We start from the raw sequence: 21256 nt of genomic DNA on the forward strand, positions 1-21256 counted from the left end.
GAGAAAGAGAAAAGGGAAGGACGAGCTTCGTTTTAGAGTGAGAATCAAGACCACTAGACAGTGTAAAGATGCTAGCAATAAGAGCAGTGGTAACATCGATGACAGTGGCTAGGGTTCATTGTGGAGAAAGAAATGAAGAAAATGAAAGTAGAGAGAAAGAAGATAAAAAAGAAAAGAAAACAAAACAAAATAAATGGGTTTAGAAAACATGATGGAGTATAAATTTAGGCATCTTTAAAACAAATATAATTCGAAAACCATTTTCCTTAATAATAAAAACAAAATAATCGTTTATAATAAAAGATAGGTTCAAGTATAATAAAAGATGTATGATTTCGATAACGAAAGCAAAATAAGTATTTATAAAACACGATGGAATATAAACTTTAAGTATCTTTAAAAGATATATAATTTGAAAATTGTTTTACTTATTAAAACAAAAACAAAATAAGCATTTATAATTAAATAGAGGTTTAGGTATAGCGGAAGGTTCAATGAAAACCCAACTTGGAGTAATCTACCATTGAAGTCATGACACTAATCATGTGGGTCGCAACACCAAGCCTTAAAGCTGCAACTACAAGCCCTCGAAGTTATGACTCCAAGCCAATTGTTCAAGTGAAGGAACCTAGTGCCATTGTCGTCAAGATCACAACACAAGGTGCCCCAAGCAAAGCTCGTGCGCACTGCCATGAATGTCGCAACACCGAAAGCCTAGGTGTTGCGACACTCAAGTCTAACGGGTGAAGAAAAACTGTAAGGGTAATTTTGTGTCCAAACAAGCTTAAGTCGCTTTTTCTTTAAGGACATAGTTTTCAATGTTAGGTTAAATATTTTTTTCCTATAAATACCACCTTATATCAACTATTTGGGTGACTAGGCCGGTGTAGAAAATTATGTTAGACATTGTATAATTTCTCTTCTTTTCTTAGCTTAGGTTTTCATTTATCTTTTCTCTTCTTTTCTTTTTATTTCTTTTTGTTGTATTATTTTTGTTTCTTCATTTTTGCTAGAATCTTGTGGATAGAGATGGATTAAACTCTCGCACTCCATCATATTTTTATCTATTAATAAACATTTTCTTAGCCCAACATTGCTAGAACCTTGTGGATGGAGATGGATCAAGGTTTTTTTTCTTTTTTTAAACTTTGGTTGAACTTTTTGTTGGTTATAGGGAGAACAAAAGCAAGAAAGAGAAAGGGAAGGACGAGCTTCGTTTTAGAGTGAGAATCAAGACCACTAGGCAGCGTAGAGATGCTAGCAATAGGAGCAGTGGCGACAACAATGATGGTGGCGAGAGTTCATTGTGGAGAAAGAAATGAAGAAAATGAAAGTAGAGAGAAAAAAGATAAAAAAAGAATAGAAAATAAATGGGTTTATAATTTTTTAAATTTAATACTTTTAATTTAATTAAAAAAATATTTCTTTGTTAAAAGATATATTTTAATAAAATTTCATGTATGTTTATTTGATTTTCTAAATGATATTTAAAAAATAAAGGAGAAAATTTTTAGCAAATCCAAAAATTCTATTCTTTTAACATTTTGCCCTAATCACTGTGCCATGTCACATTCTGTCAATAGTTCATGTGTCGATATATGTCAAAATTTAACACTGCTAAATTAGGGTACCAAAATGTTCCATAAAATAAAAATATAATTAACAAATCAAATAAATTAAAAGTACAAATACCACATTGACAATTTCATTAAGGCACAAGAGTAACTTTCAAACTGGAGTATGTCATTCCAACAATATAGAAACATAAAGTCACACCCAAAATCATCTTTGAAAAAACAATGATAAATTCCCCATCCTGTTCAAAATCCTTAACTAATCCGAAAATCCTTGACAATAAGACTAGTTTAGGGTTGAGACCCATCTTCCAAAACTACCATCAAATTGGGGTGGCGGTTTAAGAAGAATGGAGACATCAATGGAGGATCTAGGCAGTGAAAGTAAACCAAGAGTTGCCTCAACTCCTTCTCTAGAGCAGTCATGGTTACACCAAATCTCTATTCTCTTCAACTTGGCACCTTTCGTAATCAGATGCCTTGGGAATTCCATTTCCCCATCTTTTCCTTTGAATCCCTTAATGGATACTTGTTTTAGTGTGAATGTAATACAGTCGCACAGCCCCTTTTCTCCCATAGCTTTGTCTCTGGATATGGCAGTCGGTTGTTTACACTACTGTAATCCCTTGTTGCTTCCTCTATTTCACTTCTACTTTCCTGAATATAATGCATAAATCAATGATCATCACATGTTCATAACATTTCCACCAGTACAGGATGATCTAACTCTAAACATATATGTGTATATATATATAAATTACCTCTATGTTGATTTCAAGTTGGTGTAGATTAAGGCAGCGTTGTAGAACGATACAGAGGATCAACATTTCCCTTCTATCGTTCAAGTCTAAATCAATGGTTAGCTCCCTCAAATTCATAAACAGATTCAGGTCTTCCATTGGATCATTAGCTTCATAATTAACAGGTGTCTGCACGGGCCAACCAAAATAATTTATCAAGTCATCATGTTCGTTTTGCAGTTCACAGAGACCAATTTTTTTGAGATTCATGATTGTCGCTCTCAATAATATCATCTCCAAGGTTCAAATATAATGTGTTTTACAATTACATCCAACATTTTTCGGTTTTTTATATCTAGCTATTCATCTCTTTAACACCCAAACATTTATATATAACACTGTAAAGTACAACTATAGATATCTTTAAAAGAAACCAATGTACCTAATAGCACAAAAACAATTTACGTATTAAAAACAAAACATGCATGAATATATACACGATAAAATATGTATAATTTAAAAACTACTAATGCATTAATAGAGTAATCATTTATACAACACGATAAAATAAAATTTAAATAAAAGGTGTATAATTCAAAAGTTACTTATTAACATAAATTACAAGTATTGTAAAAGATACATAATTTGAAAACCAATCTGCATATTAAAATAAATACAAAATAAGTATTTATAATAAAATACGGGTTTAGGTATAGTAAAAGGTATATGATTTCAATAACCAAAGAAAATAAGCATTTATAAGACACGATGGAGTATAGATTTAGTCATCGTTAAAAGATATATAATTTGAAAACCATCTTACTTAATAATAAAAACAAAATAAGCATTTATAATAAAATACAAGTTTAAGTATAATAAAAGATGTATGATTCCGATAACGAAAGCGAAATAAGAATTTATAAAACACGATGGAATATAAACTTTAAGTATCGTTAAAAGATATATAAATTGAAAACCATTTTACTTATTAAAACAAAAACAAAATAAGCATTTATAATAAAATATAAGTTTAGGTATAGAAAAAAGTGTACGATTCCGATAACGAAAGCAAAATAAGTATTTATAGAACACAATGGAATATAAACTTTAGGCATCGTTAAAAGATATATAATTTGAAACCATTTTGCCTATTAAAACAGGAACAAAATAATCATTTATAATAAAATACAAGTTTAGGTATTGTAAAAGAAGTAAAATAAGCATTTATAACGTACGATGAAATATAAACTTTAAATATCGTTAAAAGATATATAATTCATTATAATTCAAAAATCATTATACTTATTAAAATAAAAACAAAAGTAAGCATCTATGATAAAATAGAGGTTTAGGTATAGTGAAAGGTGGATGATTCCGATAACGAAAGCAAAATTAACATTTATAGTACACAATGAAATATAAACTTTAATTAGTATCGTTAAAAGATATATAATTCGAAAACCGTCTTACTTATTAAAATAGAAACAAAATAAGCATTTATAATAAAATAAAGGTTTAGGTATAGCGGAAGGTGTATGATTCCTATAACCAAAGCAAAATAAGTATTTATATAACACTCGTAAAATATAAACTTTAAGTATCGTTAAAAGATATCTAATTTGAAAACCTATTTACTTATTGAAACAAAAACAAAATAAGCATAATAAAATAGAGGTTTAGGTATAGTGAAAGGTGTATGATTCCGATAACCAAAGAAAAATAAGCATTTATATAACATCCATGAAATATATCGTTAAAAGATATATAATTCGAAAATCGTTTTACTTATTAAAACAAAAACAAATTACGCATTTATAACAAAATAGAGGTATAGATATGGTGAAAGGTGTATGATTCCGATAACCAAAGCAAAATAAGCATTTATAATATATAATGAAATATAAATTTTAAGTATCGTTAAAAGATATATAATTCGAAAATCGTTCTACTTATTAAAAAAAATAAAGTACGCATTTATAATAAAATAGAGGTATAGGTATGGTGAAAGGTGTATGATTCCGATAACCAAAGCAAAACAAGCATTTATATAACACTCATAAAATATAAACTTTAAGCATAGTTGAAAGATGTAGTTTAGGTATTAAAACAAAAACAAAAACAAAATAAGCAGATTTAAGTATAGTGAAAGGTGTATAATTCCGATAATCAAAGTAAAATAAGTATTTATGTAACACCCACAACGTATAGTGAAAGGTGTATAATTCCCGATAATCAAAGTAAAATAAGTATTTATGTAACACCCACAACATATAAACTTTAAGCATCGCATAATTCGAAAACCTATTTACTTATTAAAACAAAAACAAAATGCTTACTTTGTATCTAACCAGAAAGTAAAAGAGGTAGTGAAATTAAATGCTTAGTAAAAGAGGTAGTGAAATTAAATGCTTACCAAGAGATGAGTGCAATACTCTAGAATTTCAGCAATCTTGGTGATATTGTCTGAATTTTTAGTTATGGGCTTGCGAGTTGCAGTAAAAACCCTAAGATTTGGAGCATGGATAACCAAATTTTTGGCTTGAAATTTCATAGAATGAAGCACCAAAACACCAAGAGATTGGGTAGATAAATAAATGCCCTGCGAACGCAATGATTCCAGCTCCACAGTCTTAACCGTTTGGCTAAAGATCCGAACCTGTTTCAACCTGGAGGGGGAAGAACAAACGCTCAAACGTTCCAAAAGATCACAGCTAGAAACGATTGCTTCAAGGGTTTCAGTGCTAATGGCGCAGTGATAAAGTTTCAAGGTTTTGAGGTTATGGCAATGGTGAAAAGGGGAATCGGATCGGATACTGTAATGTGTGAACTCAAGTGATTGCAGAGTTTCACATGAAAAAATCCCAGACGGTAAATTCAGACCCAATCCAGAACGGCTTCTTCGATAAAACTGGTGTTGGAAATCATCGCAACGGAAAGCCAATTCTTGCACTTTCTTCTCGGAAGTAAGATATTTAATCCACTTCTCAACATCACCGTTTCTGCAACTACTTAAAAGATGAACGATTCTGCAACTAATCAAGTTACGTTTATGAGATAACAATACATTTTCGATATTCTTAACAACTCGGGAAATCTCTTCCCTCGGATCATCAATATCATCACCACATAGTTTCCTCACTCCTTTTGGATCGAAATCTAAACGGGAAGCATACCTCCATAAATCCTTCCATCGTTTTGATAAAAGAGTTGTTCTTATTGCTTCAATGGCTGGTAAGTCTGATATAATCCTAGCCAAAACTTCGTTGTGAAGGTTGCGGATGAAATCATTCGTCGCCATTGTTTCACAATTTGATTTCTCGCAAGAGCTTCAATGAAAAAATACTCCACAATGGAAACCTACATATATCCTCTTTTTAAACCTAAATTTTGATAATGGCTTGTTTTATATGGAAAGGGTATTTTAGAGTCGAGCAAAGAAACAGTAACTCAACTTCATGTTTATCTTGTGTTCCATTCTTGTCTTTTACTTGTTTTATTCAAATGATATATTTTATTAAATGATTTTAACCTTAAAAAGAAGAGACAAAATTCTTGAATTCTATTTATTTAATTTTTTTCTCTTGGTCCACATGGCACTATTTCAATAGTCCATATGTCAATATTCCACACGACAAAACAAAAATACAAGTGTCAAACCCAACAAATACAAATAGGACATTCACAATTTTGTTAAAGTACGACAAGAGTAAAGCTTGCTATCATCCCATTAAAACTAATTTTCCAACTGGAGCATGTCATTCCAACTATATATAAACATAAAATCACACACAAAATCATCTTTGAAAAACCAATGATACATGCCCCATCCCATGCAAAATCCTTAACTAATCCGAAAATCCTTGACATAAAGGGGCAAAAAAAAAAAAAACCTATTCTAGGGTTGAGACCCATCTTCCAAAACTACCAACAAATTGGGTGGGGGTTTAAGAAGAATGGAGACATCAATGGAGGATCTAGGCAGTGAAAGTAAACCAAGAGTTGCCTTACCTCCTTCACTGGACCAGTCATGGTTGCACCAAATCTCTAATCTCTCCAACTTGGCACCTTTCGTAATCAGATGCCTTGGGAATTCCATTTCCCCATCTTTCCCGTTGAATCCCTTAATGGATACTTGTCTTAGTGTGAATGTAATACAATCGCACAGCTCCCTTTGCTCCCATAGCTTTGTCTCTGGATATGGCAGTCGGCTGTTTACACTACTATAATCCCTGGTTGCTTCCTCTATTTGACTTCTGCTTTCCTGAATATAATGCATAAATCAAGGATCATCACATGTTCATAACATTTCCACCACTACAGGATGATCTAAATATATATAAATTACCTCTATGTTGATTTCAAGTTGGTGTAGACTAAGGCAGCGTTGTAGAACGATACAGAGGATCAACATTTCCCTTCTATCGTTCAAGTCTAAATCAATGGTTAGCTCCCTCAAATTCTTAAACAGATTTGGGTCTTCCATTGGATCACTAGCTTTATAATTTACAGGTGTCTGCACAGGCCAACCAAAATAATTTATTAAATCATCACGTTAATTTTACAATTCATAGAAACTAAATTTTTTGGGATTCATAAATCTGATTTCTCTACATGTATTTTACACTTATCGTAATAGCACAAAAACAAACCAAGCATTTATTTAAAACAATATTATATAATTTGATAACCAATTTACATATTAAAAACAAAACATGCATGCGTGTATAAAAATATTAAGGTATAGATAAAAGATGTATGATTCAAAAATTGCTTATTAGCACAAAAGTATAGTAAAAGATCAAAACGAATTTATGTATTAAAACAAGAATAAAAGAAGCATTTATAATAAAATACAGATTTAGATAGAGCGAAAGGTGTATGATTCTAATAACCAAACCGTCATGAAATTAAATGCTTACCAAGAGATGAGTGCAATACTCTAGAATTTCAGCAATCTTGGTCTGTTTTGAAGGACGGGTGAAATTGTATGGATTTTTAGTTATGGGCTTGCGAGTTGCAGTAAAAACCCTAAGATTTGGAGCATGGATAACCAAACTTTTGGCTGGAAATTTCATAGAATGAAGCACCAAAGCACCAAGAGATTGGGTAGATAAATAAATCCCCTCCAAATCCAATGATTCCAGCTCCACAGTCTTAACCGTTTGGCTAAAGATCCGAACCTGTTTTAAACTGGAGGTGGAAGAACAAACGCTCAGATGTTCCATAAAATCACAGCTAGAAACGATTGCTTCAAGGGTTTCAGTCCTAATATCACAGTAATAGAGTTTCAAGGTTTTGAGGTTATGGCAATGGTGAAAAGGGCGATGGAATCGGATACCGTAATTTGTGAACTCAAGCGATTGCAGAGTTCTACATGAAAAAATCCCAGACGGTAAATTCAGACCCCATCCATAAAGGCTTACTGGATAAAACTCATGCTGAAAATCATCGCAAAGGAAAGCCAATTCTTGCACTTTCTTCTCGGATGTAAGATATTTGATCCACTTCTCAACATCACCGCTTCTGTAACTATTTGAGAGATGAACGATTCTGCAACTCATCAAGTTACGTTCATGAGATAACAATACATTATCGATATTCTTAACAACTCGGGAAATCTCTTCCCTCGGATCAGTATCATCAATATCATCACCCTCGTCATGGCAAACATTGGATCCAAACTGTATTACTGGCACCGTAGATCTGCGTCGATTTGGAGCAGGAAATAATTTCTTCACTCCTTTTGGATCGAAATCTAAACGGGAAACATTCCTCCATACGTCCTTCAATCGTTTTGATAAAATAGTTGTTCTTATTGCTTCAATGGCTGGTAAGCCTGATATAATCGTAGCCAAAACTTCGTCGGGAAGGTTACTGATGAAATCATCCGTCGCCATTGTTTCGCAATTTGATTCCTTGCGAGAGCTTTGATGAACAATCATACTTGGATGGAACTTAGATATATCGCCTTTTCATAACCCTAAATAATATATAGAAAGAATAATTTAAGCTTTGATGATGAAGAGTTCTACATGGAAAGGACATCAGGGTCGGCTAACGCAAAATATTAAAAAAATTATCATATATTTTTTAATATTATATTATAATATTATTAGGCTCTTTTTAATTTTTCGATCCCTGAAGTTTAAATATATTATAAATACTAATATTTTATATTTGTAAAATTATGTTCTATTGATATTTGATTAAATAATTTCCATATCATCTTTGATTTTATTATCAATTATAACTTCTTCTTTTTAAAATCAAACAATTTAGTATTACACAAATCAAGAAATTGATTGAATGATTGATGTTAGATACTATAAGGGGGAGAATGAGGTACATGCATGTAAGTGTATTTCAAGGTCTCATTCTTTATTTTCCCTTCTTTTGATGATTGAAAATTTTATTATTTTGATTGTTTTGTTAAGGAAATGAAAACATTGATAGGAGGAGTGAAGCCAGAAACTTTTTTTTTTAAAAATACAATTTTATTATTACTCTATATATTTATAATTCTTAAAGGATTAAATAATTTTTTATCATTGTTAAGGAGGGCAAAGTGTATTTTTACCTTTATTAATTTAAAATTTTAAAGGGTCTAAATGAAAATTTTTCCATTTTAAGAGGGGCCAGCCCACTAGCTACGCCCCTGATAAAGAACAATGTGATTACTATATCTCTTTCAAAATATAATTTTCTTATGTTGATTGTATTTATTGAAATATATTTTGGAAAGCTGAATTTTCATACTCAATTTTGCAATTTAAAAGAAAGTTTTTTTATGTTTTAATTATTTTTCATGCTCTTCCAATTAAAATCTTTCCATTTAAATATACCTTACTAAACCGCCTAAAGCTTTTTGCCATCCTTTATTGTTGAATTTCCATTCATTGGAGATTTTAACATAATAAATACATAAACTTGAAATGTGAACACCAGTTTTCAGATCAACTTAAATGCTAAATTAATGAGATTACAGTTCATTACAGCTCATGATATGGCCCCCGCTATTTTGTCTTGACTCTGTTGCCACTGATACTGACATCCTCTATCCCTCGTACTGACATTCTCTACGAACTCTAGGTTCACTGGGCACGTGTCTACCGAGCACGTGGTCCTTTCTATTCCTGAGATTGACGTCCTAGGCGGGCTCCGTACCTACTGGACACGTGTCTGGGTGGCTCACGGAGCACACGGCCCCTTTCTACGAGTTCCCTGAGTGTATGCGAGCTGAGACAGTGGCCTTCCCTTAGTCCTTGAAAGCGGGGTCTGTGGCATTGCGTTACGAGCTGAGCCCACGAGCTCGCTCTGTGAGTAGGGTCCGTGAATTCACCTTGTTTTCCTCTCATGGCTCGCTTCTCACTCAATATTCTTGTGGGACCTATCCAGGTCACGGGTCGGAGACTCGAATCTCTAGTAGGGCTCGGGTCGATGATTACTAATGTACAACAATCTACTCCCCCCTTAGTGGGCCTAAAGGGTGCTATAAAGTGGCATGCCTTAGGTCCATCATGTCAAGTTTTAATGCAGCTTGCTGGGTAGGTTTGCGAGCTGTGATGCATAACGATCGTTCTATCGCGTGCGCAGATGGGTGTCGAGCCTGTGTATCTGACCGTTGAAAGTTGAACCGTTTTCATCTGCTCACTTTTGGGTCATTGATTTTCCTCGGTTATACAAATCGTTAAAGTGCGTGAAGAGAAATCTTTCTTTAAAAGGGGGAGCCTTCGGAACCCTAAATCTTTCACACTTAGCATTTTCAGCAACTTGAAACAAAGGTAATTTCAAACACTTTTGCTTTTTAAATTTTCTCTTTTTTCCTTTACTCGAGTTATGGAGAGGATGAGAGAAATCGGTAACCGACTAGTCCCAGCCCATCCACCGCGAGAACAGCTGTCTCCAGTTCTGGTGACAAACAAACTTTATCCCTACACCGCTAAGCTGGAGGAACTTCAAAGAGTTCTGGTCGTTCAGAGAATAAAACTTCCCTATTTCACATACGAGCTCTCCATCCCAGAAGGGTCACATCGGTTGTGCAAAATTGTAACACCTCTATACCCAGTCCAATCGTATAAACTCGGTATAAGACTATCACATTTGGTGCCAAAACGATTTTAGCTGGACATTGATTAATTTAAACATTTATACATAGTATTTTAACTTATTTAACCCAAAAATTATTAATATAAATGTGTGGGGTCATTATTGGATGTTAGATTATATTTGGAAATGATTTTAACATTGTTTTTTACTCAAAACAGGGAAAAAGTATCAATACCAAAACAAAAGGTATCGATACCTTTTAAAAAAATATCGATACCAATGACAAAAACAATACCAAAATCACATTCTGTTTTGGCAATTTTGTATTTCAAAGCCTAGGTATCGGTACCTATACCCTTGGTATTGATACCTTGGGTAAAATTTAGGCAAAAATCAATTTAAAAGTTCATTAAACCCCCTGCAATATATATTAGATTCTTCTCAACACTTAAGACCAATTCAAAATGTATTAAAACTATTTAAACCACTCCAAATCAACCATAATCATCATATTAGTAAACCACATTTGCAAACATACTTATGGTTTCAATAATTCATTTCATATAGAACCAAAATACTTCATGTAAAACCAAAATAGATAGAGTTTCAAGAGTTTGCATTTTAGTCCCTAACACATAGGAACACATTTGGTCTACCTATGTACATGTCATTTAACTCAAAATATAGTAATGGGAGGCGGTAGGAGGTCGCCGGATGAAGGAGCGGACCACCGTGAGGATGGAAAGCTTGCGACGGCTGATGGGAAAGAGAGGATAAAGGAAACAGAGTACTTTAGGGTTTAGAGTACTTTACCTTTTAAGCTTTTGTGGAGGTTTATGCAGTGCACTACTGAAAAAAGAACCAAAAGTTAATGAATGCCATCAAAAACGCGCCGTTTTAATAAAAAAATATTTGCGGCTTTTGTGGAAAAAAACGCTGCTATTGCTTTACCTTTAACGGCGTTTATGAAAAAATGCCGCTGTTGCTTTACCTTTTGCGGCGTTTATGAGAAAAATGCCACTATTACTTTACCTTTTACGGCGTTTACGCAAAAACGCTGCTAATGCTTTACCTTTTACGGCGTTTTCTATCCAAACGCCACTAAAAACGCTGCTAAAAACCTGTTTTGCTGTAATGGTATTTTGATAAATGACATGTACCTAGGATTGAGCCAGTTATTAGGTTGCAAATGGTCTATTTTGTGTACTTGAGTAATGGATGAATGATAATTCAATAATTTATGCATAACTAAGGCCTATTTGGGTTGAACCATGAAATTGAACATATATATATATTGTTGATGTCATTTTGAGTGTTGGGATTATGCTTATTTTGTTAAATGATAGGTTGAAACCAAATAGGATTGGAATTGTTGTATTCTACCTACAAAGTCACAACACCACCCCATGGATGTCACAACAGTAGCTTTCAACATCGCAACGTCCCTTGTTGATTCACGACACCAATTCGATAAAGTTTGGAAACTTCACATTTTAGTCCTCAAGTTGTGAAGCCAACCTATTTTGGAGGTTATGACATTGCACCCATGAAGTTGCGACACCAACTCGAAATGTTTTGAAACTTTGCAGTTTAGTACTCCAATAACCTGGGTTATGAAAAGAGCTTTCGTAAGCTCGTATAAACCCTAGATAGGATATTATATTATAAAATAATGATGTAATGATCATGTCAGTGGATATAATGTGATAAATCAATAAAAATTATGTTAGATTAATTGTAGCTATTCCAGTAATGAATATGATCGGGTCAAGAATAGGGTGTTACACACTATTTGTCAATTCACCCCAAAAATAGATAGAAAAGTTTACGTTTGTTAACTTTGGTGGCGTGTCATACATGTGGATGGTCGCGTGTATGTCAATTCACCCCAAAAATAAATATGAGAAAGGAAAAACATGTCAGTTTTTTGTTAGCAATCAATAGTGGGGCTTTTTTTTTAAATGATTTTTTTCCTTTAACTATTCATTTAGTTTTTAGTTTCTTTAATTTTTTGAATTTATATTTTTATTAAATCACTCCAAAATAGATGAAATTGTTGACGTAGTGGCATACACATGAATGATATATTAGTATCTAATTAACTATTTGAAATTTAAAAATATTAAAAAATAATTTTTTATATATTTTAAATAGTTTTAATAATTTTAATTTTTAAAAAGAATTTTTATATATTTAAATTTAAAAAAATTTATTAAATGCTGATGCGTTATCCTGGTGGCAATTCATATGTATATTATACCAACAAAGTTAAAAAAATATTAAATTTCTTCAAATTTGGGTTGATTTGTAAAACAAAACACAAATTTAAAAGCTAAAAAAAAAAATCCATCCCAAACCTGTTTTTAACCTATCCAATAAAACTCTCTATGCAACTCAACTTGGAGAAGGGTTTGTATGAAACTATTATTTCATGTCATCCTTATCCCTTTCCAATGGGAGAATGATAAATTAAAATTTTTCTTTCTGAAAAAATTCAAATCCAACTAAAAATACTAAAAACTAGGAGGAAAAATCTAATTTATCATTATCTCATTGAAAAGGGATAAGGATGATATGGAATCACAGTTTCATACAATCATTTCTCCTCAATTTGTGTACAGCTCATTTGTGTGATATTTAAATATTAAAAAAATATTTTTTTAAAAATACATTGCTTAAAATAATTTAAATTAGGACTCATAATGAAATTTCAAAATGATGAATCATATTTTATTCATTAATATAAAAGATAATAATAACACTATTCAATTCTTAATGAATAATATTGTTGAACAGCATTGCCTTGACCCATTTTCCTGAATAATTGTAAATAATGACAATATGATGAATAAATTTGAATTGTTTATGCAAACAATATTAAAAACAATTAGATTTATGTAACAATTTTTATAGCTTCTTATTCCTTGTGGCTGTTCATCCTATCTCCCCCTTTATGCCACAAGTCCATCAATATATTTTTCTTCTTGTTTTCTTTAGTAATGTACACCACTCATAGGAAGTAGAGTTAGAGTTGTATATGGATGTAGCCAGATTAAGTAAAAAATTTAGGTTCGTTTTTTAAGTTTAGATTCGATTTGGCTCAAAAAATGGACTTAAAATTTTGCCTAAGCCCAGTTTGGATAAAAATGTTAAAATCGAGTCCAACCTAGCCCGCCCAGCCCATATTAAATTTTTTATATAAAAATAAAATTAAAAATTTAATATATCAAATACACTAAAATCATTAAAATAAATATTTCTTAACAAATGGAAAAAAATTAGAATATATATATACTTAAATAACATTAAGATAAGTGCAACGTAGCAAGCAAATACCTCTAAAATTGTAGCAAAATTAATAGTAAAATAAGAGTTATACAATATCCAAACAATAACAAAAAAATAGTAGCAATATACAAACGAAATGATAGTAAAACAATGAAAAAATAGTGGCAAAATAGTAAAAAAAAAGCATCAGTTTGTTTTTTTTTTTGGCAAATTCGAGCTGAGCTAGGCCGAGCCTGGGGTCAAAAAAAACTTACTCGAGACTTGGCCCGTTTAGAAAATGGGCCTTATTTTTTTTTCAAGTGCATTTTTCAAGCCTATACTTTTACCCAAACCCTCTCACTTTTTAGGTAGACCGTCAGACCAAGCTGAATGACCCGTTCCATAGACAAATCTAATAAGAAGCTATCTATATATACCAGCCGGAAAAGAAAAGCTTAAGTAAAAGTTACATTGAGGATGTGCACCATATATTATCATTAATTGTAGGCCAAGTATGTTTTTTTTTTCCGATTTCCATTTCAATTTACATGTCTAAATTTAAATTTGGTAAATTGTAATTTTTTTAGGGTAAACTACGCTTATAGTCACTCAACTATTCATTTTTTTAAAAAACATCGTGATTTGTATTAATAAAACATGAGTTGCCACCAATAGGTGCAATCGGCTTCCTATGAAATTACTTTTTTCTTAAAAAGCTTTAAATTCTTTTTTAAAATGTAATATTCAGATTTGTGTTTAAAAATTAAAATAAAATTGAGGTTGGGAGTTAGTTAGACGTAAGGAAAGTTATAACACCCCTTACAATGCTTAAAATTGACACGTTAATTATGTATTGTCATAAGTCTTCGAAATTAAAAGTTTTACTATTTGTATTTAATTATGATCCCTTGAACTGATGAAGGAGAACATCTTTATTAGTAGGTTTTTTAGTGAACCAGGTTTTGAATGTACATATAGAAAATAACCTAGATATTTAATATCTTCCTATACCTCTTGAATCCACGAAATATAGGAGTTTTTAAAATTAAAATTTTAATTCACTCGATTTTAAAAAAATATATAATCGATAAAATTTCTCGAATCAAAACTACCTTATTTGTAAAAAAAGAAAAGACCTAATTAAAATGTTCACATATCAGTTAAACTAGGAGATTGAACCAGCACAACACCATTAGAGAAGCATATACTAATCTCAAAACATACACAGATGGCTATTTTACGTACAATTTATATAACAATTTTCAGAAACAACCACCCAATTTTGTATATAATGGCGTTAATTGAATCACACAGGCATTCAATTCCATAGTTTCAAAACACGGAAAAATGTATGTGCACTGTGAACCACTTTTTCTATGGAAATTAAATGGAATTTGCATCACAACACCTGTAACATATAATATATAATATTTGCTATGCCCTCCACAGCAGACCTTATAGCGTATCCAAATAGAACCTGACTTGTGTGTTTCAACGGAACTAACACTCCAACAAACCACACATAACTCATCTATCAACCAGTGGACCATGAATTTGAATCATACATAGTTTACCTACCAACCAACTAGTCTTGAATTAATTTGTGAATCTTAGCTTACTGAACTTTAGGGACTGTGCATCTCTGCTAAGACTATATGAGATCCATGTGGGAGCTCAAAACATTAATTGCCAATCATCCTAAGACGTCTTATTCTAAGACTTAGCATCACTGCTATTGCCAAGAGAATCAAATTAGACTTCCATATTAGTTGCTTTTGAACAAGTAGTTATCCCCCACTATAAAATAGCTGAAGCAAACAACTAATCCTCACACACATACATTTATTATCTTCCAATCCAAAATGTCTCCAACAAGAACCCTTCATCCAGACAACACCCAAGTGATCCACCATACAAACCACCATATTCTTCCACCTGTTAATCTCATAGCTAATTAATAATTGGTACGATGAGCATAGAGCACTATGTCTGTCACATCCCAAGAATTGGATTGGTAAATTGAGGTTAGTGGACCAAAAATCTTAATTAGGTTAGATAATTAAATAAATTATTAAAATAATTAGAATTAAAAAAATTTAGGTTAAAAATTAAAATTAATATTCCAAGAAATAATTTGGTTAAAACGAATTTAAAAAAAGGGGCCGAATTTGAAAATAATTTTGAAATTGGCTTTTATTAAAAAAACTAAGGACCAATTTGGAAAAAAAAAGAGGAAATTGTAGGTGGTCAAAAGGGAAAAAACTCAATTTTTAAATTTTGGTTGGTTATTTAAACCACTCACGTCTCCTTCCCTCTCATTTTACATCTCTTTCAAAAATTTTCCAAACACCAAATTAATGTTTTTCTCTCGAATTTAGTTCATCCTTTACAATTTGTAAGCTCTCCAAACACAAAATCCTCATTCAATTTTAAAGATTAATCACATTTTCATCCTCAATTCCTCAAGAGATCTTCACATGTTTTAGCTTGTCGATTTTGCAAAATTGAGGTGAGATTCTAACTTTTTATGATTAAACTAAGTGAGTTGTTATTTCAATTCGAGATTTAAAGATTGAATCAAGATTTCAATAGATCACTTGAATTTAAGATAATTTTTGGCTTGAAAATGGTAGAGCTCGTATTACTTAGCTAAGCTTTTATTTTAAAGTGATTTCTAACTCATTTTGATCTAATTAAAATGTTTTTAATCTTGATTTAACAAATCCTTAAGTAATTTTAATAAATCAAATGTTTTCCCCTTTTAAAAGATCACATAAGCTTGATTTTTCTCGAAAAAAATATATTCCTATAATTAGATAAAATTTATGGTTTAGATATGTGCTTAGATGATATTTAGGATATATGAAGTCAAAATCTAAGCTTGGAAATGAGATTTGAGTGGTTGAACACCTGTTTCGATAAAACTAGTTAAGTTTTCGATATAGAGGTTAAAAGGCTTTGATCTGTGATTTTAGAATGATTTAATTGTGTTTTTTGTTGTTTATAATGCCTTTGTATTATGTTAGATGCATACAAAGGCAAACAAAAGTTTAATTAAGCTTTGTTGTGGAAACAAGTTGCTAATGTGAGTGGTCTTCTGTGTTATAATTAATGCACAAATCAGTGATTTAAAGGAGGCTTAGGTGGTCTAATCATCTAATATAAGTCCTAAGAGTAAGTTTTCTTGCTTAAACTTTGATATTTTATAAGCAAGCGTGCATGTCTTGTGATATGTTCAAGTGTGTGATGTGAATATATTGTTGAATATATGATTGAATATGCCTGGTGAACAGCTGGTTTTATGCACATACATTTGAAATGAAAGTGTATTTGGCTTATTGAGCAAAGTGTTTGCACTTGAGGTGCATTATATGAAAGTGATAAGAGTTATGAACATGATAAGTGTGAGTACGCATAAACTAGAAAATTAATGTGTGAAATGGATATATTGGCCTTGTGAACCTTTGAAAACATTGGATATAGTTGGCATGTCATATTATTTGAGTACTCATTTATGTGTTTTTTATTGGGACATGTGGAGGGATAAGAGAGTGTAGATAATTTCGCCATTCATGGAACATGTTGTATTGGAAAGTGCTAGCTTATTGCTACACTTTATGGGACTGATATAGACTCTAAGAGTCAAGTGTGGAATGAAGGAGACTCGTGTATCCAATGAGTACTTTTAATATGTATTTTCATCCTCACAAGTTGCCAATGTATGATTATAATATGGTGTTTGAGGATGCTATAAGATAAGTATATTTAGTATGCTTGTTTTTAACTATTGTGTTTGTGGTTTATTCTAGCATCTTGAATACTCACTGAGCTTGGTTAAGGTTAGAGGCATAGTTGGTGCGGAGTGGTATGAGCAAGTTGGTGATTTAAGAGCAAAGATACTTTAGTTGTGTAGGTGAAATGGTTTTTATTTCATAAAGGATGGCAATGTGGGATTAAATTTGAGGGACTAGATTTTACTTTTGTTTTAGATTTCTTAATGGTCTTTCTATGAACTGTTTAAGGACTTTTATATAGTTTGTGTGTGTTTATACTGCTTCAAATATGCTTGAAGTATGTAGCAGTTGTGGATAGGTTGTTAAATATTTGAATGAATTAAGGCAGTTCACGATAGGGTTCGCCATAGGTGAGTTCACGATAGGGGTTCACCATAGGTGAGTTTGCCATAAGGGTTACTCATATGTGAGTTTACTAGACATAGGAGTTCGTCAGTGATAGGGGTTTGTCAAACACAAGTGTTTGTCAAACATAGGAGTTCGTTAGACATAGGGGTTTGCCGGGCATAAGAGTTCGCCAAACATAGGAGTTCGCCAGTACTAGAGCTTGTCAGGCATAAGAATTCGTCAGACTTAGAATTCGTGAACTAGGGGTTCACAAGTGTTATGTGTTTATGTCTTTTTCTAGTGTAAACTAATTTTTGTTGATGTGATTAGAAAAGCATGTTTTAGAATTTTCATGTCTTAATTTCATTCCAAGAATTTCAGTATGGTAGTTTCAATTCCTTAAAATGGTTTCCTGGATATTTCGGAAAAATTACATTTTAGTCTATAAACTTCGTTTTGGAATTAAGTGAGTTTTAAATATTGTTTTGAACTAAATTCCCATAGATGCTTTAAAATAAAATGCTTAGGACACTGGTTGGTCCAAATTTATGATTTACATATTTAACGTTTATGGAGTGTAACAATTTTACCCCCGATCTTTTTTATTGTATTATGATGAACATAGCACGATTTAGGTTTGCATGTTTTAAATTACTTATTTAAGCATGTTTTCAATTGGTGTGATGGTTGGTTTGTGGTGTGCTGGTTGACTGGTAAGGAGAGTCAAGTAAGTGGCTAATTTGACGTTCTGAATTTAAATCGATCCATTTCGACCGGCTTTGGGGCGCCACAATGTAAAACCTAGTACTAGTGATCCTCCTAGCACTGATTTTGATCCTACTAATGACCCAACCATAGATCCCACTATTCAAAACATCTATGCAACACAACTCAAACCTGAACAACTTAAAACCAAAACTCTATGCATGGAAACCAAAACCAACAAAATCAAACTGACCTCTAATCTTAAAATCAACAAAATCCCTATCAATATAACCCATATCAGTAGTTTTACTAGTACCCCTTATGGTATTACAATTGTGACGTTATGGTCAGATCGTAAAGGCTACATTAGCCATCGAAATGGCTAACAAACTTAAATCGCTTTTCGAAGAAAACTCGTATCTTGTCTAATATTTGTGTAAGGATATGACTAAGGCCAAACATCAAAGAGGACCTTAATTGTTTTGGGGGTTGCGACACTGATTCCCTATCACCTCGGGGAAGCAAACTCCAACAAAAACTCAACTTGGAGTAATCTGCCATTGAAGTCACGACACTAATCATGTAGTGTCGCAACACCAAGCCTTAAAGCAACAACAACAAGCCCTCGAGGTTATGAATTCAAGCCAATTGTTCAAATGAAGGAACCTAGTGCCATTGTCATCGAGGTTGCGATACCAGGTGCCCCCAAGCTAAGCTCGTGCCCACTGCCACAAATGTCGCAACATCAAAAGCCTGGGTGTAGCGGCACTGAAATCTGACGGGTGAAGAAAAATTGTAGGGGTAATTTTGTGTTCATACAAGCTTAAGCCAATTTTTATTTAAGGACATAAATATCAATGATAGGTTAAATATTATTTTTTACTATAAATATCACCTTATATCAACTATTTGGGGGACTAGGCTAGTGTAGAAAATTATGTTAGACATTATATAATTTTTACTCTTATTTTCTTAGCTTAGGTTTTCATTTCTCTTCTTTTTATTTTCTTTTTGTTGTAGTATTTTTGTTTCTTCATTCTTGCTAAAACCTTGTGGATGGAGATGGATTAAACTCCCGTTCACCATCCTATTTTTATCTATTAATAAACATTTTCTTAGCCCAACATTGCTAGAACCTTGTGGATGGAGATGGATCAAGGTTTTTTTTTAAAAAAAAACTTTCGTTGAACTTTTTGTTGGTTATGGAGAGATCAAAAGCGAGAAAGAGAAAAGGGAAGGACGAGCTTCGTTTTAGAGTGAGAATCAAGACCACTAGACAGTGTAAAGATGCTAGCAATAAGAGCAGTGGTAACATCGATGACAGTGGCTAGGGTTCATTGTGGAGAAAGAAATGAAGAAAATGAAAGTAGAGAGAAAGAAGATAAAAAAGAAAAGAAAACAAAACAAAATAAATGGGTTTAGAAAACATGATGGAGTATAAATTTAGGCATCTTTAAAACAAATATAATTCGAAAACCATTTTCCTTAATAATAAAAACAAATAATCGTTTATAATAAAAGATAGGTTCAAGTATAATAAAAGATGTATGATTTCGATAACGAAAGCAAAATAAGTATTTATAAAACACGATGGAATATAAACTTTAAGTATCTTTAAAAGATATATAATTTGAAAATTGTTTTACTTATTAAAACAAAACAAAATAAGCATTTATAATTAAATAGAGGTTTAGGTATAGCGGAAGGTTCAATGAAAACCCAACTTGGAGTAATCTACCATTGAAGTCATGACACTAATCATGTGGGTCGCAACACCAAGCCTTAAAGCTGCAACTACAAGCCCTCGAAGTTATGACTCCAAGCCAATTGTTCAAGTGAAGGAACCTAGTGCCATTGTCGTCAAGATCACAACACAAGGTGCCCCAAGCAAAGCTCGTGCGTACTGCCATGAATGTCGCAACACCGAAAGCCTAGGTGTTGCGACACTCAAGTCTAACGGGTGAAGAAAAATTGTAAGGGTAATTTTGTGTCCAAACAAGCTTAAGTCGCTTTTTCTTTAAGGACATAGTTTTCAATGTTAGGTTAAATATTTTTTTTCCTATAAATACCACCTTATATCAACTATTTGGGTGACTAGGCCGGTGTAGAAAATTATGTTAGGCATTGTATAATTTCTCTTCTTTTCTTAGCTTAGGTTTTCATTTATCTTTTCTCTTCTTTTCTTTTTATTTCTTTTTGTTGTATTATTTTTGTTTCTTCATTTTTGCTAGAATCTTGTGGATACAAATGGATTAAACTCTCGCACTCCATCATATTTTTATCTATTAATAAACATTTTCTTAGCCCAACATTGCTAGAACCTTGTGGATGGAGATGGATCAAGGTTTTTTTTTCTTTTTTTAAACTTTGGTTGAACTTTTTGTTGGTTATAGGGAGAACAAAAGCAAGAAAGAGAAAGGGAAGGACGAGCTTCGTTTTAGAGTGAGAATCAAGACCACTAGGCAGCGTAGAGATGCTAGCAATAGGAGCAGTGGCGACAACAATGATGGTGGCGAGAGTTCATTGTGGAGAAAGAAATGAAGAAAATGAAAGTAGAGAGAAAAAGATAAAAAAGAATAGAAAATAAATGGGTTTATAATTTTTTAAATTTAATACTTTTAATTTAATTAAAAAATATTTCTTTGTTAAAAGATATATTTTAATAAAATTTCATGTATGTTTATTTGATTTTCTAAATGATATTTAAAAATAAAGGAGAAAATTTTTAGCAAATCCAAAAATTCTATTCTTTTAACATTTTGCCCTAATCACTGTGCCATGTCACATTCTGTCAATAGTTCAT

The 21256-nt window shown here is 32.1% G+C and overlaps 2 protein-coding genes across 3 annotated transcripts; both read right to left on the reverse strand.

Annotated features, from left to right (window-relative positions):
- Positions 1–1704: 1704 nt before the first annotated feature.
- On the reverse strand, positions 1705–8350 carry LOC107902390 (F-box protein At1g80960). Of its 2 annotated transcripts, none has more exons than XM_041092180.1 (3): positions 7234–8350; positions 6660–6827; positions 1705–2231 (listed from the first exon to the last, which is right to left on the reverse strand). In XM_041092180.1, the coding sequence occupies exons 1-3, from the start codon at positions 8254–8256 to the stop codon at positions 2109–2111; spliced, it is 1314 nt and encodes a 437-aa protein (XP_040948114.1). In that variant the 5' UTR covers positions 8257–8350; the 3' UTR covers positions 1705–2108. The 2 variants fall into 2 exon arrangements, with proteins under 2 accessions (XP_040948114.1, XP_016684069.2); XM_016828580.2 differs by lacking the exon at positions 1705–2231 and adding an exon at positions 5918–6575 and having other exon boundaries at positions 7234–8347.
- On the reverse strand, positions 2361–5690 carry LOC107902978 (F-box protein At1g80960). Its single transcript, XM_041092182.1, has 2 exons — positions 4728–5690; positions 2361–2756 (listed from the first exon to the last, which is right to left on the reverse strand). Exons 1-2 carry the CDS (start codon positions 5610–5612, stop codon positions 2670–2672), a joined length of 972 nt encoding a protein of 323 aa, XP_040948116.1. The 5' UTR covers positions 5613–5690; the 3' UTR covers positions 2361–2669.
- Positions 8351–21256: the final 12906 nt, after the last annotated feature.

The sequence above is a fragment of the Gossypium hirsutum genome, chromosome D05 (genome assembly GCF_007990345.1).
Source record: "Gossypium hirsutum isolate 1008001.06 chromosome D05, Gossypium_hirsutum_v2.1, whole genome shotgun sequence".
Lineage (NCBI taxonomy): Eukaryota > Viridiplantae > Streptophyta > Magnoliopsida > Malvales > Malvaceae > Gossypium > Gossypium hirsutum.

Excerpts from the sequence above, each read along its gene's own strand:
- LOC107902978 (XM_041092182.1), bottom strand. The coding sequence starts at position 5,612 with ATGGCGACGAATGATTTCATCCGCAACCTTCACAACGAAGTTTTGGCT. Across the intron at positions 2,757-4,727 it reads AGTATTGCACTCATCTCTTG|GTACATTGGTTTCTTTTAAA; the intron begins GTAAGCATTTAA and ends TTGTGCTATTAG.
- LOC107902390 (XM_016828580.2), bottom strand. The coding sequence starts at position 8,256 with ATGATTGTTCATCAAAGCTCTCGCAAGGAATCAAATTGCGAAACAATG. Across the intron at positions 6,828-7,233 it reads AGTATTGCACTCATCTCTTG|ACACCTGTAAATTATAAAGC; the intron begins GTAAGCATTTAA and ends TGGCCTGTGCAG. Across the intron at positions 6,576-6,659 it reads AACTTGAAATCAACATAGAG|GAAAGCAGAAGTCAAATAGA; the intron begins GTAATTTATATA and ends CATTATATTCAG.